Source organism: Euprymna scolopes, chromosome 25, assembly GCF_053919585.1.
Source record: "Euprymna scolopes isolate OS-2025 chromosome 25, ASM5391958v1, whole genome shotgun sequence".
Classification (NCBI taxonomy): domain Eukaryota; kingdom Metazoa; phylum Mollusca; class Cephalopoda; order Sepiida; family Sepiolidae; genus Euprymna; species Euprymna scolopes.
In genome coordinates, this window is record NC_136506.1 from 51,388,443 (window position 1) to 51,416,315 (window position 27,873).

The 27,873-nt window shown below is 33.3% G+C and overlaps 1 protein-coding gene across 1 annotated transcript; it reads right to left on the reverse strand.

Annotated features, from left to right (window-relative positions):
- Positions 1-14,605: 14,605 nt before the first annotated feature.
- LOC145247184 (uncharacterized) lies at positions 14,606-15,004 on the reverse strand. The gene has a single exon (XM_080108821.1). The coding sequence runs from the start codon at positions 15,002-15,004 to the stop codon at positions 14,606-14,608; it is 399 nt and encodes a 132-aa protein (XP_079964947.1).
- Between the last annotated feature and the right edge of the window lie 12,869 nt (positions 15,005-27,873).

The following is a 27,873-nucleotide window of genomic DNA, read 5'->3' on the forward strand; positions in this document are numbered from 1 at the left end:
AACAGAAATAGAAGTATGTGTCAAATATCAGCTTAATTTATATTCTAATCATGTAGTAATCTACGTAAATAACAAAAAAATACTTTAAAAAATAAATGAATAAATAAAATAACCACATGAACAAATTACGCGACTTTTTGGAATACGGCGTTTTAGTTCCGTGTCGGGTACGTACATTGTACATCGGACAGATTTTTCTAAAATATTTTTAAATTTTATTTTATTGTTAAATACGTAGAAATTTGAATTTTCACAACGAATATTATAATTGCAACGCAGGAATTGTAAAAATGTAAATTTGTTAAAATACAAAATAGCTTAATTCATAGATTACTTTTTGTAAATTACTAAAAATCGGAATCAAGGAAATGATTTACAAGAAAGAAAAATTACCCTCATGCTCAAAGTTAGGTGACTTTTTGAATGTGATGTTTTCGCTGTGTGCCGGGAACGTAAATCATCAAGTTTTTTTCTGAAGAATTATTATTTTTTTTTTTATGTATTTATTTATTTCGTGATATACGTTGAAATATGGAGTGTTACCAACAGTTATTGTACCTATTTACTATGCCTCCCCACGGGACAGAGTTAGACACCAGGGTCGTTTTTTAACGTGGAGAAAAGGTACAAAAATAAAAATTGTCTCAGTCGAGAAGGATTTCTCCTCCACCGAAAGAGAACAAGAAATGGAAGTACAGCATCTGAAGAACAGATACTACACTTTGATCTTGACCAAAAAAAAGGAAAAAAATATGCACATTATGGAATTTAGAGGGGAGTCAATTTCCTAAACGTCCGCCTAAATTGTATTTATTAACAAATTAATCTTATAAACTATTACCATATATATATATATATATATATATATATATATATATATATATATATATGTATAGTGACCCCAGAAAACGGGCCTGAACTCTAATTAGGGCCCGTTTTGTAGTGTTTTGCCCGAATGAAATTAAACTTTGGTCATATCTCTTTTATTATATTCAAAACATCACATCAAAACACTAGGGCCTTGTTTCCCGTTGACTGTAAAATTCTCAGAAAAACAATTGAATGTTCTCAGTTTTTTGGGTCACCCTATATATATATATATATATATATATATATATATATATATATATATATATATATGTATATAGTAAGCTATAAAATATATATGGCGATTAAGCTACACTCTATATTCCGCGTTTCATCCACTCTAGGACTCTCAGACGCATAAGCCTGAAGAGTCCTAGAGTGGATGAAACGCAGAATATTCAGTGTAGCTTAATCGCGATATATATTTTATAACTTACTAACTAGCTGTACCTACGTATTGAGCAGTTTTGTAAGTAAATACTTAAAGTTTACGCATAAATTTATACTTTCGTATATTAATTTTATGTGAGTAAATGAAGTAGTTATATGTATGCATATATATATATATATATATATATATATATATATATATATATACATCCAAAACAGTCTTCTGTATTTTTATGAAAGTGTTCCTGTATAATTATTTTATAAAAACATTTAAAAGTCAAGAATATCGAAACGGAAGAAAAAATAATAAAAAGGAAAATGAATGGAGATTCAAATTGTAACAGTGGTGTTAGTAGTTGGCCATGCTATCCACTGCACCAAAAGGATAACTGCTTTAACCAGTTGTAAATTTACTAAATAAATAAATGTCTGTGTTACAGGACGTTCGCATGTGTAGAACGACGCCATTGCGCTACGCTCGCCAAGTTGTAATTTCTTTCAAGTTTGAACCCGATTTGAACCCCTTAGCAATTCCAATCGAGTGAATACTTCTAATAAAATTCTGCAACAAAAATCCAATTTTTTGAGCTACTGCAAGCCGTCCAATGCCTATTAGTCTGGAAGAATAGACAATGTGAAAAACGAAGTCAGACACATATTGAGTTTTATATATTAGATGACACGTGATATGACCTCCTGACAATTGTTTATCTTGTGTATTGGGAGTCCCTGAACAATTTTCATTACGGACTAAACGTTTGTATAAGCAATATCGGCTGAAGAGGTCTCTTTAACTGGCTGACCGAAACATGTTCATGAACGTTTATTGGCATATTAATGCTTATGTAAGATGAATAAAAAGTGTATCTACTTAGGTATTAGGCACTCTTTATTAACCTCGTTAAAACATCATTAGTTGCTTTACCTATAGAAATATTAACCTGAACACACACACGCGCCCACACACACGCTTCTCAGCAATTTATATAATATTGATAATGGGGGGGGGGAATGAGTATTATAAAGGAGGAGTTACCTGTTTGAAGTAATTGACTCACGTGTGACGAATCTCAACTTGCACAAGACGAAATAAAGTATAATGTAAGTGGTTCAGATGTTGGTTTAAATTTGTTACTATTCATATTTATTATTGTTCTGTTTTTCATTAAGTTCTCTTACTTAAGATTTTTTGGTTGCATGCAACTATACAAAAAGAACCCGATTTTTGTTCGTTTTATGCATATAAAAAGCAAACTTGATTGAACAGCGTTAAATATGAAGCTGCTAACCTCAACGATGCGAACGTCATTCTGAGTTCTAATAAGAGGACAAATAATTTTATATTCAGTTTTGAGATAATAAAATCTTTAGTTATTTGGATCGAATGTAGATATATAATTAATGTCAGGCAGGTCTAAAATAGATCCGTATGAAAACATTCTCAAAATATTGTCTTTAATTAATGAATTTACGATTTAATGATATTGAGAGAGAATCTAGTAAATAAATTGCTTGTATTTTTTAAAGATTTATTTACACGAGAACTTTGATCTCATGTCGGCACTTGTCACGTGTTAGCTTATTTTGATATTAATTAGGCAACACTTATGTTAAATATATCAATAAAAATGATCACATTTTTTAAAAATAATTTACACTTTTACAAAAGTTAGGGGTCACAAGTAAATAAAACGAAAAATGTAAATGCAAATTCTGCAGTTGTTTTGTTCGTCAAATGGATTTTAACTTATGTATCTCTTTTTAATTGAATGTATCTCTTTTTAATTGAATGTCATTTTTTCATTGAATGTTATTTCCTCAAGCAACGATCCAGTAAAAAAAAAAAACTATTCATTTTTTGACAATCTGACACAATCTCAGTAATATCTAACATCACGATAACATAAAAAATATAAAAACTAGCGAGATTCAAGCAGGAAAATACTGCATATATTTATAAAAATGGACAAGAGATAATCCAACATCGGCAAGAGAGGTAATCTGCTTTTAGATTACTTGTGCAATCTTAAAGCCGATTATTTCCCTTGGCAATGTTGGAAAAAAGGGAAGAGAAAATATAAACAAAACCTACTTTACATTTGTTTCATTTTTTAATTATTTCCATTAGTAAATTGCTGTTCGCTAATTCGGTTTTTATTTCCAACCCAAACGCAAATTTCCTAGGATTCAATTTTTTATCAGATTTACATTTGAAAACAATTTTATTTTACTTTGACGAAGAAGGAACATTTTTTTTTTGAGAAAGGGGCACATTGCATTACATTTTATTCCATTTTTTTAACCTGAGAAAAAAATATAGACTTAACTATATAATCATCAGCATCTAAACATAAATATTATTTCGATTGAGGAAACTAAATGTATTCCTTTCCAGTTGTTGTGCCATAATCCTAAAGTAAGCTTTTCTAATAAGGAACACTGTTGATCACATCTAAAACAAGTGAAGCATGCATGGTTCCCCGTGAGTGCACAGTGAACGAGGCATAAAAAAATGACTAAGTTCAGCATTTACGCCTCCCCCCCATTTAGCCCCAAAATCCCCAGGGGACGTCAAATTCTGGTGAAAATGAACAAACGGTTCCGTTTTAGGCATTAACATATGTAAATTTAAGTTCTCCACCATGCAATAAAACAAATGACTAAGTCTATCATTTTCCTCCTCTTCATTTAGTCCCAAAATAATAATAATGATAATAATAATTGTCAGTGGTTGAGGGGACGAGAAGACCCAACCACTACCGAAAGATTGTGCAGGATAATAGGACCTTGGGGACGCTTGTTGTCACTAAATTCTAAAGAAGTCTAGCAGTCATAAAAACATTAACAGCAAACCGATGATACAAAATAATTTGCAACGGAATCCAAAGAGGTGTAAAGTGTGGGAAATGTGAGCAAACGTGTTGTCGCTTGACCTCAAGAAAAACGCGATTTGTTATTGTTTGTGAGAAATCACTGAAAATGACTTGTGGGAAAACATTTTATTAGTAAGAGTAGTAGTAATAGTATAATAATAATAATAATAATAATAATAATAATAATAATAATAATAATATTGATGATAATGATAATAATAATAATAATGATAATAATAATAATGATGATGATGATGATGATAATAATAATAATAATAATAATAATAATAATAATAATAATAATAATAATAATAATAATAAATCAATGGCTTAAAGCTAGTTGATAAATGTCACAAAGAGTGACCCCCGTAAAACTTGAAAGTAGAAAAAGTTTTAGTCAATGTCAAGTTGGCATCGCTAATTACAAAATGCTAGTATAGTTGATAGTTGAAGTAATACTGTTATAATCTCTTTTTCTTATTTGGATAGATCTCGCTTGCATAACTTTGGCTAGTTATATACTATGAACCATAAAATGAACCATAAGTTATATACATGAAAAATGACAATGAACCATAAAGTCCAAACAATCACATTTATTTTTTAATAATTCGTTAAAATGTTTGACTTATTTTAGAAACTGAAATGTATTTTAATTTAATTTAATAAATAAATTACTGGTCATAAATAGAGAATGTTTCTACACTTTTATTTTCACGAATTTTATCATTAGAATGGTTTAATTGTTTTCTATATAATCGAAAAGCATTCTGGCGAATTTATTGAATAAATTATTCATTGTAAATAAAGCACTGATTTAATTATAATTTTATTTCACGAAGTAATTCATTAGAATAGCTGGTATGTTTTCTAATAAACCAAACTGCATTCTGGTGGATTTAATTAAATAAAGTAATGTTTTATTTGCAACACACTGCAATTTTTTGTTTTGAGAATTAATTAATGAAAATGGCTCCATGATACATTCCATTTTGTAAAATTCACTGAATCATTTTTGTTTAGATAAATATGTATGTTTATTTTGACTCGAAATTTATTTATCTATTTTTTTTTTAATTTCTTACTCACCTGCGTTTTTTTAGACCATTCCATTATTATTTTAACGACTTTATGTTATGGCATTAATCGTTGCTAACGCAAACTGATAACGAAAATTGAGTGACAATAAGCCTTCTCAACATTTTTGTACTCTGCGTGTATTCTTGCTTATGGTAGTAGTAGTAGTAGTAGTAGTAGTAGTAGTAGTAGTAGTAGTAGTGCTACTTCAACGAATGGAAACGTTTTTTCGAATTTCAAATGTTACAAAATATGAGTAATTATAAATATCAGTTTCTGTTGAAATACAATTTGTATATTGTATGCGTGTAAATTATTAAATCCTGTTAATTCTAAATTATCTAATGCCCAGCTATTTATGCGGATTTAATAACATTGTTACAAAGCAATCTCAACCTCTTTTAATAACATCCTTTTATTTCTTTTTATTTCTATCTGTATCTGTCTTTGTGTCTTTTCTGGCTAGGATGACAATATAATATCTTCTCTGTCTTTTGCCAGAAAAAGAGAAATCGTTTATTATTGTACTAATTCGGTGTCTTTTATTGGGGAGCTTAATTTCTCACATTAATATCCAACCTTTTGTCATATTTTGCTCTCGTGTGTAATAGAGACATATAGTAAGGGAATATTGGTCAGGATGATAAAAGAAAAGAAACAATTTAAAGTGGTATTCACGAAAGAGAGGGGGGTGATAGGGGTTAAGTGGATGGAGGCGAGAACCTGGTGTGATGTAGGGAAACAGATATGGGGAAATAGTGGCTGATAAATGAGAAGATGTAGAGAATTAGAAGAAAGTGTGAAATTTAGTTACCAGCCATTTTTTCACCATTTTATGTCCTTTAGATATAAATATTGATATAATGTTGCCAAACCTTATCTCTAGAACTCTTAATTCTATTATACTCAAAATCTATGACATAATTTGGATTTAAATACTGCCTAAAATCCAAGGCTTTAGATAAAGAAGCTATAAAGAGGTCATATTTGTCATACACTATTTCCCCATATCTGTTTCCTTGTGTCACATCATATTCTCGCATTTCACCTTACTCACTCCCCAGTTTTTCGTGAATAACACTTAAAATTCAGGACATTCTACTTATCTTGTGCCAATGATGAAAATCTGAAATATTTGAATTTTAAATGGGCATGAGACTTTTTAAGAAACTGAAATTTGAATATTTTTAATCAATGTCTGATACCTATTGCTAAAAATTCACAAAAGTTGGAGGCATCTAAATTTTCACGAAATACTTCCAATAGCTGTTTGCCTTCCTTTACATAAAAATAAATTGAATTAAATATAGCCCACATTATCCATCATTACATTTAGTATTCATTTGTCCATATTCATAATCAGTTAATTAGTTTAGTAGTGAACCATGTACACATGTTAACTTTAACTGTATTTATATGTATTGTGAGTAACGTTGATCCGCTGTACATGTTGTAATGTGACATGAGATCAAATTGAATGACGCAAACAGGAAAAAAACGCATATTGAGCTAATATTCTCAGCAGAAGCAAATGTGTTTTTTGTTCCACATAACCAAAGATGGCGTTGCTATGAGACATGTGATAGTCATTACAAAAATTATTATACTAATCTATATAGTTAAATTTATATTGAGTAGTGAGCGAAATAATCTATTGAATATTAGGTAAAAAAAAAAGGTAACTCTTACTATTATGCCGGCTTAAACTAAGCTGAGTGCAAAATTCTGTTAGGCCGATTATATTCTATTACACCTTGTCATGTTGTTGAGAAAATAACTATAGGTAAAGATTTTGTTTACAATCTTTAAATACATCCGTTTTTTGTTTCTGCGTGAAATAAATTCCAGACAGTTTGATATACTATGAAACAGACGCAGGAAATAATTTTGTTCAAGGGTTTTTCTCATATAGTTTTTTTTTTTCTGAACAGACGTGAACCTAATTAGTAACAAAAATGTAGACATTTCATGCCGATAAAAATAAATGGACTTTCTTCCTTTTCAACTGTGTTTTAACTCGTTCATAATTAAAACACGCAAGCATACGTTAGCTGTAGTCACATATAGAAAAACAAGTGTTTCGTTTGCAAATTCACTTTTAAATCATATTTAACAATTTGAAAGAAAATATTACACGACCGGTAAAACAGTTTTAATCATTCGATTTAACCCACAAAATAATATAAAAATTACTATCGAGTTATTCAGAGCAAACTACGACAAGAATATATACATAGAGGCACAGTAATATACAGCAGTAGATACAGATAACTTAACATTGCTGCTACGTCATAACTATGACAACAGCATATTCTTTTCATTGGTTTTACTTTTGAGTATATATCCGACAGAGTTAGACACAATTAATCAACCAAGGATCACATCACTATGCTTCAAAACATAAAATATATCAATCAACGTAAAAAATCAAAATAAGGAAAAGAATATGCTGTTGTCATAGCCCTAGTCATGACTGACGAAATAAAAGCAGGCTATGCTTATGATATTTTAGATGTGGATTGACTATTCATATTATTTGGATTCTTATTTTGATTCTTCTGGAGGGAATCTTTCAGTCAAAATCGGGAATCTGCAGAAAATTTTGATTCGAACACTTTTATATAATCGACAGAGGATAGCATTCTCTTATTCCGTTAGGCATGACCGCGTCATTCAAATAAACAATCTACTATCATGGATAAAGTAAAAGTGTTTCTATCAAAATTCCATACAAGGCAAAAAAATATTACCAAGTTTATTTACAATAGTGCTAAGTTCGTAAAGAGTAATTAAACATAGTTGAAGAATAAATCGGCTGAAACGTTGTCAATATAACAAGCAAAATAACAACAGTAGTTTTACTAATCAAAATAATACACACAGTTGAACTTAATTTGCTTTCTAACTAGTAATTAACTAATTTCCGTTTCTAGAATCAATAAACATAGCATTAGGATTAAGTTGTTTCATGTGATCGGTATGGTATAGTTATGCTTTCACCCAATTGAAAGACAAAGTTTACAAAAATGTAATGTGACAGTATTACTCACCCTGTTTCTCAAAGTAAATACTTCTTAATTTACTATTTTTTACGTTGATTTTTTTGCGCATATTTAAGATATGCTTATGTATCTGTATGTATAATATGCATGTATTTGTATAGGTGTGCTCAGAATAGTATTATTATTTATGCGCCTTACTCGCTTACTTATCCTTTACTAACGTCTGGCTACTTATCTAATCCCCAAATGTATATGGATTAGCATATATGTGCATGTATGTGTCTCTGTATGTTCATGCATGTATATATGTGGGTATATATATATGTACATATATATATATATATACTATATATGTGTGTGTGTATTTTTATATAATTGCATGGATGTACATATGCATGGTGATGTATATGTAAGTATGTGTGTCCCTATGTAGGTGTGTATATATATATATGTGCATATACTTTCATATGAATGTATATGTACATGTTTATGTATTTATGTATGTGTTTCCATATGTATGTATATGTATGCGTATGTGTATGTATGTGTATATGTATTTATAGTTATGTATATGCGTATATGTATCTGTGTATATGTGTGTATATATAATGCATTTGGCACTAAACTCGCCTAGTTAATTATACTTATTATATATCCCATTGTACTTTACATTATTATTTTTATACCCTCTGTATTTATACAAATACTTAGCGAATATTATTCAATTGCCTTTCCTCTCTACTATTATTTTCATCTTTTTTATTCTACTATCATTATTACTTTTTATTTTCATTATTATTACTTTTTATTATTATTATTATTATTATTATTATTATTATTATTATTATTATTATTATTATTATCTATATCCTCCCTACGTGCATAATTGTATCCAATCCATGCCAGGCATTCCTTATTTTAATTTGTTTAAGTTACTGAATTTCTTAGAGACGTTTTATAGCCAATGCTTTCTAAATAGGAGAATGCACTTGTTGGATGTAACAGTTTACCTTGAGAGGATGCATCTTAGTTACTGTGAAAAACGCCTCACCCCAATCCGAATAAATCCTTAACGTATCGAAATCCATATGACATCTGCAACTTACCGTGACAGTCCGACAGTCCGCTTGTGAGCGTCATCTCCCTGGCTGCTTGTATTTCACTTTTTCCCTTTAGTCTTATCTCTCTTTTTTTCTCCCTCCCCACCTTAAAAGTCTTACGCATTTTACATCCTTCCTTTCTTCTCCACCATCTTCCTCTCTCCTCCCACTCTCTCCATCCCTATCTATGTCTGGTTAAATTTTTTAAACTCCAATTCACCCCTTTTCAATATTTATCTAATTATTAAATCTTAAAACCTAAAGTTTGTCAAATTAGAATTGAATTCACCCAATTTTTTTTCTTCCTGCTTCTTCTAATATCGCTTTCCCAATCTTAATAACCATTTCTGTTAAAGTCTAACGAAGTTACTGGGTCGTTGATACGATTCGGTAACCGAAACATGTGTAACCAAGCAGATGAAACGGTAATAAAATATATATATATATATATGCTCTGTAATAGATAGATCACTTTTTTCAGGTTTTGACTAATTCCAGTTTTAAGCAGTTTTTAAAATATTCACGGGAAAATCGCTGTCACATTGGTATACTGAGATCAATATACTACTTTCATATTTAGGCAAAATAATAGTCATGTGTTAGACTGGATACCTCTGCCGGAAATTGAAATGATAGTCCAGAGGTTTTTTTAGGGTCGAACTTTCTCTTATTGTAAGATTAACATTAACTAACATTAAATGAACGGAAATGTTTATGATTCAAAACTATTCATATTTTCAAGTTGTAATTTTGCATGGTTTTCTGGTATAAAAGAAAGTCAGATGATACACGACATTTTAAAATTCTTTCACAAATATGATAATGATTAATTTTTTTAATGTCACTGACAACTAACAATATTAAGTTCCTGTAAGGTGTGTGCCTTTATTCTTATGGAAATATGGAACAAGTAGCGAATCTTTATGATAAACAGAACGAGTTATTTCCCAAGGTTTGGAACCCTGCCTTAAATTGAAAAAAAAAAACTGAGTTCTAAGTTGGATTATAACTAATATTTTTTCAACAAAATGTGAATGGTAAGATGTACACAAAAAAAATTCAAAGCAATCTAACGGCCGTAGCAGAGATAATTACTGCAACGATAACCACAAGCAGGCGTTTTATTTTATACGATTTTCTTTCAGATTTTTCCGAGTTTCTACATTTATATCTTAGAATTATTTTCCCCTCGTTTCGCAGCAAAGAATTTCCAACAATTTTCCAAAATAATCAATGAAAATAACTTATTTCTGCAAAATTAATCAAATAACTATGGCATACGTTTGCCGCGGTTGTTTAAAGTTAATTTATAAATAAACTTTATTCGTCGGTTAAGTAAACATCTCTCCAGCGGTTATTCAATTATGGAAATCTCGTCAGTTCATCGGTGTCATACAAAGTAACATCAAATTTTATTCACATTTTTAGTTTGGCATTGTGGGTCAATTAGTAGACAAAGTTTGATTCTGAACAAGTTAGAAAACATTGTCTATTTGCCGTTATTCGTCTTTCCCACCAATTTTTACATATTTTACATGAGGTTAAGAGTAACAAAATCTCATTTCGCTGTTAAATTAAATAATTTCGATTCCATTGTAGCTACTCTATATTAAGATTGAATTTGGGAATATGGATGTAATTTCGAACGAAACTCTTTATTGTAAGCATGAGGGTAGTATGTTCTTGTCCTGTCAACCATTGACGTCTTAATATCTTAGGTAATTTAAATTGAATGCTTTAATATTACCAGCACTGACGAGTGAAACTTTAAACCTGGGAAGCGTGTCACTTATTAGAACTGAATTTTACTTTACCCGTTAGACTACTGGTCTTGCGCTGTCTATAATAATTTATTATTGTGTAAAGAAACACAGAAACATGAAGTAACCTCATTGTAGATTAGTCATGGAAGCGATTATAATTTTATGAATCATTGTGTCTAGTCTTTCTCGTGGTTTTTCTATTCAACTTATCCGAAACTTGTTTTGTTTCAGAATTATTGTTTTTGTACAAAATTTAGAAGCTAATCTTTACTTCACAAAGATTGGTATTTCAACACTGTATGTTCATGTGCATGATATAGTCCTGCATATGATGGAGCATATATGCACGTATAGGATCGTTGTGCTTTTATCTGGAGACCCATTACATTTGAAATAATATGAATTCATTTTTTTTCATTTCTGTATTTGCCAAATATATAAAATATATAAATTAAAGTCAGTCAGAATTTTTTCAAGTTAGGTCTAAATAGCATTGCACCTGACAAATCGATATTTGATGCTGATAAACAATTTATTCAAACTTTGATTTCATTATGGTAAGTTAACTTTCTTCTATTGTTATTACTTTGGAAATGTATTTTTTTAACTAAGTATACGAGCTCATTTATAGCATAAACAACATGTTCCTTTAACAAATGTCACTCAATTAAAATATTATATTCCAAAAGCAACTAGAAAAAATATTTTGCCACCACACATATACAAACGAATAGACGAATAATTAAATTAATTACAACTGCTTCATATAAAGGTATTATAATAGAAATGTTAAACAACGTTCGTTAAATTAGTAACACAAATGCTTAAAAGTTGACAAATAATATCTAAAAATAAATACTTTTAACCAACAAGCTGCCTTAATAATGCAGAATATTTGAAATAGATTAACATTTTATATGGTTTTTCTTTATTAAAAAAAATATTATAATAAAGCACAGAACTTCCGATTAAAAAAACGAACAAATATAATGATTCCCAATAACACGCATACACATTATTTTTATTCAATAAACTTAATCACTAAACAACGTGTATTACATTCGCAAATATGGTTCAACATTTAATATATTTAATGGAACTAGAAAAGTTGAAAGTAAATAATTTAATCACATAACTCATCATGGCTGTTGAATAATAATAATAATAATAATAATAATAATAATAATAATAATAATAATAATGCTAACAATACGAATAGAATTTTAAATATGAAAATTAATAAAATAATTAAAATTCAAACAATATGCATGTAGATATGTGCGCGTGTGTGTATTTTAGAAGAGATGCGTTTGCAATTATTTTCATCCTTTTGCGTATACTCATTTAAGAACTAAATATAATAAGAAAACATATAGAAATGAAAGAAAACATTCCAAGTTACAATGTGTTATTTATCTTCCCATTCATTTCTTTCAACATATAAAAACTTCTATACACTTTACAAACATGTCTCGTTACGCGGAAAAATCACTATTAATGTGTCAATATTGAACTTCAAAAAATTCAGAATTGAATCAGAAAAAATAGAAATGAGCATAATCTTAAAATTTCGGAAAAAAATATATAGAAAAATTTACAGCGCATATTTCAATAGCTATCTAAGTTTTTCTAAAGTTTATTTATTTATTTATTCGATATATATTTATATTATATATGTATATATATATATTACTGTTATTATTCTATAATTAATCTATTATCATATATGTATATCTATTATATATATATATATATATATATATATATATATATATATATTACTCTTATTCAGTCAATCATTATTTATGTTTATAGATCTTATCCTTATTTATATCGACCTTAATTTTCTGTCGGCAGTTGTACACATACATATTTTGTCTTAATTTTATACTTGTGAGTTTATACGTAACCCTTGTTATTTATACTTATATTTATCTATATAACATTTACCATATATGAATACGAGGGGTTCTAAAAGAAATGTCTCCTGTTTTTATTTCGCCCAAAAGGATCAGAGCTGATTGTAAATAGTATTGTAACAAATAGTATTGTAACAAATAGTATTGTAACAAATAATATTGTAACAAATAGCATTGTAACAAATAGCATTGTAACAAACAGCATTGTAACAAATAGCATTGTAACAAATAGCATTGTAACAAATAGTATTGTAACAAATAGCATTGTAACAAATAGCACTGTAACAAATAGTATTGTAACAAATAGCATTTTAACGAACAGTATTGTAACAAATAGCATTGTAACAAATAGCATTGTAATAATGTTACTATAACAGATAGCATTTTTATCATGGCTTAAAAATTACATATCTCTATTGCAGATATTTACAGTGTGAGACTATAAAAACGTAGCCTCTATCGACATGCTTGCATCTCTCTCTCTCTCTCTCTCCCTCTCTCTCTCTCTCTCTCTCTCTCTCTCTATATATATATATATATATATATATATATATATATATATCTGACAGTCCGTCGATTTTGACGATGATGCTGAGGTCGGTCAGTGTCCGTGTCGAAGGTGCGATGTAAGTCCGATCGGAGATCTGAAACCCCGGCTGCAGATGTGACACCCGATGGCAGGAAACCCGGGTAGTGGCGCCCGTAGTCGCGCTCTTTTTGCTTCCCAAGCTGCTTTGATTTCTTATGGCATCGGCTGCGCCTGATACCACACTTCTCAAAACTCTCCGATCTTTAACTTTTCGTCTCCAGTCGTTGAGTTGGTTTGTGTTTTTCAAATGTCTCTTGAACACATCTTTATAGTGCAGTTTCGATGCGCCTAGGGGTCGTGTAACTTCTTCTTCAAGGAAAACTGCTTTTGGTAGTCTGTTGTCTGACATGCGCGTGACATGTCCTGCCCATCTCAGTTGGTTTGTTACGATTATTTCTTCAGCATTTTAGCCTTTTCTAGTACTTCAAAATTCGATACAAGGATACCCATTAGATGACAGAGGTGCCTTTGTTGTATCAGTTTTTAATCTCTTGAAGTAGCATATGGAAAGAGTTCAGGTTACAGGAGTGATGGTGTTGCAATAGCTCTGTACACTTCCATCTTGGTCTTTAATCTGATTCCTTTCTGATTCCACAGACACCCTCTCAATTTTCCGAAGGCTGATGCAGCCGTTTGTATCCGTTTTGACAGTTCTTCATCGATTTTTCCAGTGTTCGTAATGGTACTGCCCAGGTAGGTGAACTGTTAAATTTCCGCCAATGGGGTACCATTCAGGAGTACTTCGCTGGGGTTAATCTTTGTGTCACGGGTGTCTGGAATCAAAACTTCAGTCTTCTTGATGTTGATTGTCAGTCCAAATTTCTTGGATGGCTCGGCAAATGCTATCACTAAATCTTGCGTTGCTTGGGGGCTGTGGGTAACAAGTGATGAATCATCAGCAAAGAGTAGTTCCTTGATCACTAAGTCATGTGATCTGGTTTTTGCTCTCAAGCGTTTGAGGTTGCAAAGGTCAGCATCACTTCTGGTTCGGATGTAGAGATCACCGAGTCCTTCAGGCATGCTTTTTAGGGCAGCAGCAAGAAGATTGTAAAGAGAGTTGGTGCGAGGACACAGTCTTGCTTGAGTCCGTGCCCAACGCTAAAGGAGTCTGAGCATCCGTCGCCCCTGCAAACACGAGCAGTCGTGCCATCATGGAAACTGCGCAGTACTCTTGTAAAGGTCTGTGGGCAACCATAGCGTCTCAATAACTTCAAAAGCATGTCTCTATCAACTGTGTCGAAGGCCTTGATAAAATCTACAAAGGTGACAATGAGAGGTCGACGTTGTTCAATGGACTTTTCCTGTAATTGTTGGAGGGCAAAGATCATATCTTGTGTGAATCTGTTGGCCCTGAATCCACATTGGCTCTCTGGTAGAATGTCTTCAGCCAAGGCCTGTAGTCGATACTCTATGGTTTGGGCCATAATCTCCCCAGGAACAGACATAAGGGGGATTCCTCTGTGGTTCCCGCATTCTGCCCTGTCCCATTTTCTTTTATACACTGTCACAATGTTGGCATCTTTAAAATCCTGGGGAACTTCTGCTGTTGATGTTCAGATATTGTGGAAAAGTTGTAGTAATTGACTTCTCAGGGCTGCTCCACCATGCCTCCAAACTTCTGGTGGTATGTATTCTGGTCCTGCAGCCATTCAGTTCTTTGTCCTCTTTATGGCCATGTCAAGTTCATCTGCTGTTGGTAAATCATCTATTTGGTGTCTAATCGGCAGTTGAGGTTATCAGCTCCATCCTCAGCAAGTGTTTCTGGGTTCAACAGAAGTTCGAAGTGTTCCTTCCATCTCTCCATTATCGTGTGTTTCTCCGTATGGAGCACACAGCCATCTTTCACAGGGTCTAACCAGTCACCCTTTGGTCCGTACACTTCCTTCAACGATGCAAAGAACGCTTTAGAGCCATTTCTGTCTGCCAGGTTCTGAATTTCAACTGCTTTTTTCGTCCACCAGTTGTTTGACATTTTCAGCAGTTCGCTTTGAAATTTAGATTTTACACTTTTGTACTTGCTGCTCGTGTGCATCTTGTCGTCAGGGTCTTCTGAAACAGCAGGGTTTTCTTTTGAATGAGTGCCATTATCTCTTTGTTGGATTCATCAAACCAGTCTGCAAGTTTGCTACTTGGTTTATCAAGGACTTCAGATGCAGAACTGAACACAGCATTTTCAGTGTTTCCCACTGTTCGTCTGTGGTGCCAGTTGGTGTTGTAGAGTTGAATGTATTAATCAAAGAGGAAAGCGCCCTCCATGTGTGTGTGTCGTGTGGCCATACAACTTACTTCGGATGGGATCTGAAAGAAAGAGAAATTGAAGATGGCAGCCATGGATTTATAAGGTGTAGTCTCGTGGAATCTCTCGAGATCTCATATTCCACTGCACATAGATGCAAATGGAATGGTGTCAGTTTTCTGATAAAATGTTTGTTGGCAGAAGCAGCTGGGAGAGACGTGCTGGAAGTTGAGAGAGAAAAGTTGTCAGTGACGAATTCTAGCTGAACTTTAGCGTATTGTATTTGGTTTATTTTGTTTTGTTGTTTACCAGCCCATTTAACGTCAAACTATTCCGGCATATTGGGTGACAAAAATTAAATTAATACCGGAATTCGACGGCTCGACCCCGGTATTTGACTGGGTGGAGAAGGTGGAACTGCATTGCCTGTTGTCTAGTGTGAAGAATATTGAACATGTGGTTCCTCTACGTCTGTCTGGCGAGGCTTTCGCAGTATATCAACAGCTTAGTCCCGAGGAAAAACAGGATTATGAAAGGATCATGGCAGCATTATACAAGGCGTTCGCTATCGACCCCGTCACTGCTTGGGAGCAATTTGAGTCAAGAACCTTGTATCCCGGTAAAACTGTCAACTTTTATTTGTCCGAGCTGACGAAATTGACAGTGTTGTTTGGTGGGCTGCCTGAGCGGGCCTTGGCATGCAAATTTTTGGCAGGGCTCCAAACCAGATCAAAGCAACTCCTGCGGGCTAGCTCAAGCATAGCTTCATTGTCCCTTAACGACCTAGTAGACCGGGCCAGGACCGTGATGAAGAATACTTATGAGATGAGAGAACCGGTAGTCGCTGCTGCACAGCGCGCATTAAATGAGGATAGACCGTCCCAGGGGCCCGTCTTGCGCGGTGAAGTCATGTGTTATAGGTGCAATAACCAGGGCCACATTGCGAGGAACTGCCGGCGGCGACTGACAACTATACGGGCCGGATTCTATCATAAGTATCTTTACTAATAAATTTCCTCCTATGTATTTGAAGAAACCGTTTCTGGAGTTTTACTTCAGTGTTCGAATTAGGGGTAAGATCATATCACTTCGAACCAAGATAGAATTTCTTAAATCCTGGCCAATATTTTCCTAGGCTTTCAGGAATCTTTACTGTTTACTCAGGTTTCTAGACCTGTTCGTTATTGGCGTTATGTAGATGACACTTTTGTCATTTTCAAATGCCGCCATGAAGTAAGTGATTTTTTTCTGAAATTAAGCAGTCTCCACCCGGCACTTAGGTTTACGATGGAGGAAGAGCAGAATGGTATAATTTCTAAGCATATTCGCCAAAAACTTGCTAGTTTTAACACTAAGCCTCTTTTCGGTCCGGCTAAATATCCGGTTTATTTGAAACTCCCCTATATAGGTTCAATTAGTAGAGGTTTTGTTAACAAGATCACTTCGGTTGTTTCCCACTGTTTTTACGCAGTGCAACCCCGAGTAGTGCTGTGTACCAGAGCTGCCTTCCCAGCGTTTAAAAAAGATGTACTTCCCACGCTACAAAATAGTTTAATAATATATGAATTTAGATGTCGGTGCGATGCTGACTACGTGGGTCGAACTTTTCAACGTTTAGGGGTTAGAGTAGCACAACACGTTCCTGGGTATTTACGCAAACTTTTTATATCATCCGGGCCTTTAAGGAATACATCCGGGCCTTTACGGAATACATCCGGACGACCACCAATTCTCGAATCGTCAATTGGTGTTCATTTGTACGAAAATAAAACTTGTGGCCAAGCATATTCTGATGAATGTTTTCGCATTTTACATAAAGCCCGGAACAAACAGCACCTCAACAGCTTGGAGGCCGTCAGTGTGCTGATGCGCAAACCAGCTTTATGTAGACAAAAAGAACTTTCACATAAATTAGAGTTATTTAAAGAACTTTAAAAAAAAAAAAAGTTTACATGTACGCTGGTTTTTCTGTTTTGTCTATACTTATTTGTAGACAACGGATTTTCTTAATTATATATATATATTTTTTCTCGACTTCATCTCCTCCCCTTTTTTCATTCTCATTCGTTAACTTAATGTAACTTACCGACGAGATCTATTAAAAAGGGTCGGTCGAAAGGTTAACCTCTAGATCCCTTAATTTTTTTTACACGAAATTTCGTATGGATCCTTTTTTATTCGATGTTTTTTTTTACCTATAATTCTTTTTAGTCGATTTGTCTCTATACAATTTCCCGTTTTTTCTGTTTTTTTTTCACCCATAATGACTCCATTCATACTTTTCAAAGCGATATATATATATATATATATATATATATATATATATATATATATATATATATATATATATATATACAAATTCAAGGTTAAACAGTTTACAAAAAATTTAAAACGTGCATTTTTTTTTAATTATATTTATTTATTAAAATATACTGTTCGATTAAAAAGTAAACTAAAAAAATCTTCGTCAGTATAATAATAATCCAAGTTTGTATAATTTTATATAATCCAAGTTTGTTCTGGATTATCTAAACAAAGACTCTTTTATGAATCGAAGACTTAAATTTAATAAATAAGTATATATATAAAATATACTTGTTTGTTTGTTTTTTTCTAACCATTAGTGCTTATTAATAAACAGTAGGCTTTCTTACACACACCAAAGTCTTAAAAATACTAAGACTGTAACTAGAGGGAAAACAGTAAGCAGGAAGGAACTTTGTTGTCTTCGGAAAAACTGTACTAGAATAGGAAGCTGTATTACAATGAGGTATTTAAACTACGAATTGTTCGAGACCTCTTTATTACCGAGTCAAACGAGCTGAAGCAAAGGAAGCAGGGCAGAGAATTTGTATTTGTAGAAAAGACTGAGACTAGCAAAACTATGTCTTTGATAGAGAGGTTGCAGTGAAAAAGAAAGGGCAAGACCAATCAAATTACATATACGTTTCTTTAATTTATTAAATACATTTAAATGGGACACTAATTTACCAGCCCTAAACATGACATCGCTACATGATCTGAGAGTAGATTTGTAGAGATAGAGAAAAGCTTCGAATGTGAGAAAGTGTTTAGAACGATAGAGAAAACCAATTTTATGAGAAGCAGAAATAGCAATGAATTTAATATACACTTTAGATTATCAGCAAGAATTCTAGCAAACAACTTTGGAGCGATAATTAAAGAAGTAAGACCCTGATCGGTTTTCAAATGAAGAACAGCACCAGAATCATCGATAAAAGAATTGTCTGCAAAAAGACGAGCAAATCTTTATCCTTAGTAGTTGAAATAACCTGAACAATATTTTTTTAAAAAGTAGGAACAGCAGACTTGCCACTATTAATGACACTATTATAGAGTCTACAAAAATCACGAAAGAGAGTCACAAATCCTTTGAGAAAAGCTAGACTTAGCCTCAGAAATTTCTCTCATGCAGGCATTGCCGGATCGTCTGTATGTTATTGAACAAAACATCAGAACCATCCGGATGATACTGATTTAAGTAATAATAACGCACAATGATTCAGCACAAACAAATGAAAACCAGGGACGAGAATGAGGATGGGTTTAAAACTGGCGATTGGGAATAAATGTGTCATTTCCAACGAAAGACCAGTCAATAGCAGCATTCGGAGGCATACAAAAGATAAGACCCCATGAAACGTCGCATAGGAAGTTGCGAAGCATTCCCGATCAGCGCTCCTGTAGTTAAACGTATTCTTATGGAAGAGACGTCTTCTAATGGAAGAAGATCTAAGAGATAAATCAATCTCAACATTAACAGCAGCATGATCAGAAGAACCCAATGGATGAGAAGTGGAAATGGAACATGATTCAGGAATAGAAGGGAGAAAAAATCAAGTAAGGTCATTATCAGGAAAGCACGTCGATAAAGTGACAATTTCGGGCAGGTCACGACACAGAGGAAAGTTAAGGTAGATTTCGCCAGCACAAATGTGCGATTAGAGTGGAAAAGCTAGTCATGATGGTGAGCATCAAATTTACTGAAGGCAACGATAGAGTTTGACGGATGAAGTTGGAATGCATTATCAATACTGTTGGATATTGCATCAACAATAGAGTAGTCAATGTCAGAAGGAGAACGGTATAAAAGAACAAATGAATAGATAAGACAAAGACATCCATTACGTTCAAGATGTGTACACGTACAATGGGATGCTGTTTTATGAAACAAAATAGCAATACCATGCAAATGCGTGGAAGACTCTGAATGAGCAAGCATCAACTTGTAGATCATTGCTATCAATAGAAGAATTTAAATTAATACGATAAAAAGCAAGAGTGTGAGGATATTTATGCAAAAGAAAGGACTGAACATCGTGTGACCTGAAACCGCTGATGTTACTATAAGAAATAGTAAGATGCTTGTGTGGACTTTTAGAAAGCATCATGAAATAAATAAATAAATCAGTAAATAAATAAGAAAGAAGATAAAAGTAGAATCACTTCAAGACAAATAAAGCTTGCAACAGATACTACTGCCGTCGTATTATTGCTTCCATAAAGAGGGGTACATATTAAAATATGACGGGGACATATATAACGATGATGAGGGAGACATTTATACAGTTCTTATATTTCTTTTGGAGACTTCGTATTAACAGTTCTTATAACACCGATATTAGAATGATAATGACAGTTGTATGTATTGCATCATGACGACGATTGTGACAATTCCTGAGGGAAGACATTTATATATCAGACAGGGGATTGTTCTTCTTAACATATAACCGAGGAGAGGGTGATATGATGCAGAGTTCTTAACACAGAGGAGAGGACATTACTTGTGATGGAGGAGATAGGACACATAACTTGGAAGGGTTTACAATGTTCATTATAAGATGATAAAACTCAATTACCTTTCGTTCATGATGAATGATGACACAAGACAACAGTTACAACATAATGCTGACTTCTTTATTCAACGGATCGACTGGTCGATAACGTCAGGAATTCACTTGTATCTACATGGTTAATCGTCTACCCTTCGCCTTTAAGGGTACTCTCCTCTGACTATTGTCAACTCTTGGCTAATCAACTCTCTGACTGATTCCTCAACTCAACTCTCAACTCAACTCTCTGACTAACTACAATCCGAACCCATAATATGGAGAAATGCCCTTTGTCTATGACGTCAGAAGTGTGTTTTTCAAACGTGACCAATTTCACGTGGCTTTGACAAACAAAAAAATCCTCAATTCTAATCTAACCTATTTTAAACAATATAATTTAATTTGCATTGCTCATTCTTTTACTGATATATTTAATATTCAGATTTCTAAAATATATTTTTTACATAGGCGTCACCATTTATCAAGGCCGATAATCCACTCAAGGATAAGGGTTAAAGAGTGTAGAGTAGTCAAAAGGACTATATAGCAATTGATAGTAATGGAAGTTCGGTAAATTATTTAACTAAAGTGGAACGGCTCATCAGAAACTTGTTAACGTTGGACTTGAAGACAACCATATTATAGACAGCTGGAAAGCAGGAACGGCTCATCAGAAACTTGTTCACGTTGGACTTGAAGACAACCATATTATAGACAGCTGGAAAGCAGGAAAACGGAAGACAATTCCACAGACGTGCAGTTCTAAGAAAGAAGCTTTGATCATGGAATCTATGTTTAGGTTTAGGCACAGATAAAGAGTGTGGAAAATTATTGATAGTGTTTTCAGTTAGTCTAGTGTTTCTTGTGAAAGTTTGGCGAGGGGGGACCATAGATTGAAGCTCAGTTGAACACTTTACATGAAAATAACGATAAAGCAGAGACAAACTCGCAACATCTCTTCTGTGAGATAGAGGCTGCAGCGAAGAGAAAAGGACATCTCCCACCAGGCCACGAAGTCTATTTTTAACCCTATCAAGGCAGGGCAAGTCTTTTCTAGCAGCTCCTGCCCATATGTGGCAACAGTATTCCATCCTTGGACGTATCTGGCTCTTATATAGATAGATGGTAGAAATGAACAATAGACTTAATTTCTACCATCCATTGCTTAAATTTGCCTACAGGTTTCGATTCTATGCTTATCTTAATCTGATTTTTATTCTTCTTATTTACAGGAAAAGGGGACAGCCCTTTTCCATGTAACACTGTCAGCATTCGATCGCCAGGGCTTCAAAGAATCCAAGCAAAAATGTAACCTTTCAAGAGAATAACAGAGAAAAAACTGTAGACTGGTTGACAAAAAGTCTAATCCTAAACCAGTTATGTAGCTAACTAGAAATCGGTGTTTTTATCGTGAGACTATCACTCTCAAACAAACACTAAATATGGCCTTATTCCCTACAAGTAAAATACCAGAGTGGCATTTCAGAAGATTCAGTGTTAAGAACGACCAAAAAATATATTATATAGGTGGAGATGGAATTAGACAATTACACACACACACACATATATATATATGTGTGTGTGTGTGTGTGTGTGTGTGTGGGTGCGTGTGTGTGTGTGTGTACTTCGAACATACATAGCTCTAAGGTCGAATAGTGAACCCTTGTTTACTGCATTTTAAATTGATTTATTCACCACTCAATAAAATAATTTTGACCGATGTCATTAAAAAATTGTAAAGCTGAATTTATTGTCTTCATCTCTATCTCAGTATTCGTGGCTGCCATTTCGGGCTTGTGTTTCTTGTGTTTAGGGACATGTATATTTTTACTTTATTATCGTTCGTTTGTATTTATATGTATTAGGCCTGTCTGTCTGTATTGGCGATATTATAATCATCAAAATATATAGTTATATGGTACTAGCTCATTTACATTTTTACAGAGTGATTACTTGGTATTCAACTATCTTGTTACAGCTTCCTTCAATTATATAAATATCAAAAAAAGATGGCAATCCAAATCTCAAAAGCTTGAATTCTTAACAGACTGTCTATAAAAAAGTTGAAATTAAAAAAAAGAATTATTAAAAAAAGAATTTATTTCTCTCTTTCTCGCCACCCCCCTCTCTCTCTCTCTCTCTCTCTCTCTCTATATATATATATATATATATATATATATATATATATATATATTAATATTAACTGTGTCGTTACATTTCAACAACTCGGACCCATATGTTGAATGATACAGCCAAAGGAACAAACAAACAAGGAAGGAAATTTAAAAAAAAAATATACGAACCAGCATTTTTCTAGGTGAATAAAAAAAAAAAACATCCACTCCAGTAATTTGCGACAACGCACTTCACTGTGTTTAACGCGTCGAACATGTCTGGCGAGACGCTCTTACACGCACGTGTCTTTGTCGTCGCTTGTCTCTCCGCTTTTCGACCACGCGGCGTGTTTTTCTCTCTCGCTGCTCAAGTGTCAAAACACATCGGATCTCTTCCTTTGCTGAAATACATACTATCCCTTTTTCTTCTTCTCTGGATGTCAGCTTAATTTGTATTCGTGCAAATATGGCTACTGCTAGTATTTTTGCTAGTCAGCTATCCTATGGCTGCTGTTTATTTTCTCATACTTGCGCCATCTGCGCATTGTTACATATCTTCCATTCCAAACAGTAAATGTTTTTTACAACAATTTTAATGAAACATGTCGGAGGTAATAAAAGAAGACTGAAAAGGAAAACTAAAGCGTTCATACAATACAACTTTAATTATTAAATCCAAATGAAAATGTTTTAGTGTATAATCTATTCAACATTTCTGTTTTATTATTAGTTTCTTTTCCCTGTCCGAAGTTGCATTCTTTTTTTTTTAATTATTTCTGTAAAAAAAAAAGGCATTCCAACGTATTTTCTAAATATTTAAATAAAACGTTTTAATACGTTGGAAGGGGAAAAACTCAATTAACTGTGTAAATAGTGAAAATATATTTTTGAAAATTATTTTTGCTCAGAAATTTCATAGAATCAGCTTGATTGTGTAAGAATAGAATTTTAATGTTAACATTATTTTACAAAATCAGTAAAATTGTTGCAAGAAAAAATCAGAGTATAAATAAATAAATAAATAGTCTTTGGTGTTTATTGGTCCTGAGTCTGTAAATTTACTAAACTGAAACTAGATATTTTTATTTTAGTAATAAAATCAGTTTATTGCTTTTTGACAATCTTCATAGCATATATTTTATACTGTTGTGTTTCAAGATACGTTTATGCATGAATATTTTTAGTATGAATTTTTTTATTCTCTTACACTAACTATCGATTAACTATCGATTAACTATCGATTCCCTCTCATCATTTCATCATTACTTTATTAGCTTTCCTTACTCGTTTGATAGATTTTTCCACCAATTGTCTAAATTGTTTTTAGGGGAGGGGGTAAAATATTTTACTAACTAGTTATTATAACCTTTTTCTTTATTCTTTGACTCATTTATCTTTTTGTTGCTACTTACTTTTAATGAGATTATTTGAGAGAACTTTAGCTCTTTGCCATGCCACCTTTTGTCGCTGTTTGACGAGATTATTTGAGACAATTACGGTCGACAGCTGACTAACCGACGCCAGAAGCATTGTCCGTGCCCCTAACTTATTCGGATATCAACATTATACAACAATTATTGCATTTTCCCTATGTCGTGTCACAGTACAGTTTGTACGTTACCATTAAGCATCAGCAATCCTGCTATCTAACGCGAACACTGTTTATTCAGTAATTAATAGGCCGCTATTTTCTAAGCTTTCTTCTTAAAATTCCAGTCAGTAACTTCTTATGGCTATGTTAAGTTCCATACCCGGGAAATTTAATTCGGTGTTCGAATTCTGTCGATAACTTTCGGTCTGTCACTATTTACATTGTCCATCTCTATTACAGAGGACTGTTTAATGGGCACTTATCTTCCTACCATTGCGATAATGCAAACTGCTGCGCCTTATCGTCATAAAGAGTTTATATTTTAAATTAAAACATTTTTATGTAATATGTTTTACTTGAGCGCTACGCAATTTTGCTTTCCATGTATTTCAAAAGTAAAACTACTTAAAATGTTAATATTTCCGTGTTCGATATTTGTCTAACACAATACAGGATAAACAAAGGCACAAAACACTTTTAAAATAACATGCAAATAAAATATAATTATTTATAAGTCGCTCAGCATAGTCCGCTCTAAGAATAGACGTGTATTTTCTAGTTTCTTATTTTTAAAATGTCCTATTTCTATTTATTATATTTAATAATCATTTTCTGCAATAGCAGGATAAATAGTCGATTATAAACGACTCATAAGCTTACAACAAATTTGCTAATCTTAAAGTCAGATTTATTTGTACCTTTTAGTATATCCTAAACACATTATACATTATATTTACTTCTACACGCCTTATAATTATTTAAACATTTATTCCAGTCTTGCAAACCCTGGCAAACTTTTCCCCAAATTTAAAAACTTTCTTAATCCGTGAAAAAAAATAAAAATAAAAAATCTGTCGATATTTAGTATTTCCAGCTGGGTTAGAAATCACTCAAACGATTCAAATAAAATTTATGAAAATATTTTCAAGTCAAATTCCTTCATTCCAAATTCATATCTACAACAAAACAAGATATTTGCTATGTTAATACGAGTATGAAACAATACCTTCCATAATATTGCATAACCGCTATGACTACAACATTCGTCTTGTGTTTATTATTAGGAATTCTTTGAATTAAGGTTTCATAATTTGTGTATTCATTTCTTCTTTTTTGCGGACTGTTATCCTCATCTTTATAGGTTTTGCTGTTTCACCACGTTTCAACCAACTCATCTTTCGCCTTTTCAGATCGTTTACCGCGACGGGATATACATGCGAAGGCTTGTAACCGTATCCTCAGTAATTACTGCCTTCCATAGTTTTTGTGTTGCCACGTTTTGGCCAAATAATCCTCTGGCCTGCTTAAGGTAGGATTGAAACCGTTAATCGTTGTTGCGCAACATATGACGTAATCTATTCACAATGTTTTTGTTTCTACGCAGCGAAAGATGAAGTATTGAAAACAGCTGAATAGTAATGGACAAGGGAAGGAATGTTATGGTGAGAATATGCTGAAGGGCTGAGTTGTTTTATTATTATTATCTCGGTTACATTAGATTATCGTTGATAGTTTTTCTTCTATTTTTAAATCTCTTTGCCAAGAACTTTGCAGCCAATTCTACCCTTTGCGACCAAGGCCGGCAACCCCCAATATTTCCTCCTGTATCAGAAAACACGCTATGTAATATACAAATATCTGTATGTGATGTTGCCAAGCTAATCAAAAACCTTGATTCCAGTAAAGCAACCGGCCCTGAGGGTATTCCAATTATATTACTCAAAAAACTTCAACCAGAACTAGCACCCATACTTACAAAACTGTTTAAACGTTGTCTTAAAGAAAATTGCTTTCCATCACCCTGGAAAATCTCATCAGTATGCCGTGTATTTAAGAATGCAGGTGATCGTTCATCCCCCTCTCAGTACAGGTCAATAAGTCTCCTGTGCGTCATGAGTAAGTTGCTGGAATCTGTTTTAAATAGAGAAGTAATCAACCATCTCAACAAAAATAACCTTCTTAGTGACAAACAATATGGTTTCCGTTCTGCTAGATCTACAGCAGATGTGCTTACAGTTATATCTCATAGGATTAGCGAATCTCTCGACAGAGGCAACCTTTCTAGGGCAATTGCTCTTGACATATCAAAGGCCTTTGATAGGGTATGGCATAAATGTTTACTTCACAAGATCTACAGCTATGGTATAGTTGGAAATGTCTTCTCAATTATTAAATCATTTCTCTCTGATAGGTTCATAAGAGTAGTAGTTGATGGGCAAAAATCAGAAGCTCACAGTATAAATGCTGGCGTGCCTCAGGGGTCGATCCTGGGCCCAACTCTTTTCCTGATCTACATTAATGATCTTCCAAATCACATCCTTACATCATTCGTAGACATTTTTGCTGACGACACTACCATCTATGGTAGCACATCTAAGACAGTAAACGACCAAGTTCTCTCCGATTCTCTCTCCTCTGATCTTGATCACGTTGTACAATGGGGAAAGGAGTGGCTGGTTACTTTTAGTGCATCTAAAACCAAGCTTCTATCTTTACATCATCAACGTTCTGATCCCCATATGGCATCAATTAAAATGAATGGCTTTCGTCTTGGGGAGGCCTCAAGTTTTGACAAGCTTCTGGGCTTGACCTTTACTCCTGATCTTAAATGGAATACGTACATCAAATCTGTTGCCAAGGCCGCTGGAAAAATGGTCGGATCCTTCTATCGATCCAGTAGATATCTCACCGCTGATGCAAATCTCTATCTATATAAGAGCCAGATACGTCCAAGGATGGAATACTGTTGCCACATATGGGCAGGAGCTGCTAGAAAAGACTTGTCCTGCCTTTATAGGGTTAAAAATAGACTTCGTGGCCTGGTGGGAGATGTCCTTTTCTCTTCGGTGCAACCTCTATCTTACAGAAGAGATGTTGCAAGTTTGTCTCTGCTTTATCGTTATTTTCATGTAAAGTGTTCAACTGAGCTTCAATCTATGGTCCCCCCTCGCCAAACTTTCACAAGAAACACTAGACTAGCTAAAAACACTATCAATAATTTTCCCCACTCTTTATCTGTACCTAAACCTTAACATAGATTCCATGATCAAAGCTTCTTTCTTAGAACTGCACGTCTGTGGAATTGTCTTCCGTTTTCCTGCTTTCCAGCTGTCTATAATATGGTTGTCCAACGTGAACAAGTTTCTGATGAGCCGTTCCACTTAAGTTAACAAATTTACCGAACTTCCATTACTATCGATTACTATATTGTCCTTTTGACTACTCTACACTCTTTAACCTTTATCCTTGAGTGGTCTATCGGCCTTGATAAGTGGTGACGCCTATGTAAAAAAAAATCTATATACGAATATACTTGAATATATTTTTGCGGCAAATCTAGACAAAAGGATAAAGAACATGACAGGCTTGTCTTATTTATCCTGCTGTGGTTGATTAATAATAAATAAGGAAACGTGGCTGTTATCATGAGTTACCCCCCAGCGTTGCCGGGAAATGAATAAGGACATTTGTGAACGGCAATCAGCCTTGAATCATTTTT

Excerpts from the sequence above, each read along its gene's own strand:
- LOC145247184 (XM_080108821.1), bottom strand. The coding sequence starts at position 15,004 with ATGGCCCAAACCATAGAGTATCGACTACAGGCCTTGGCTGAAGACATT.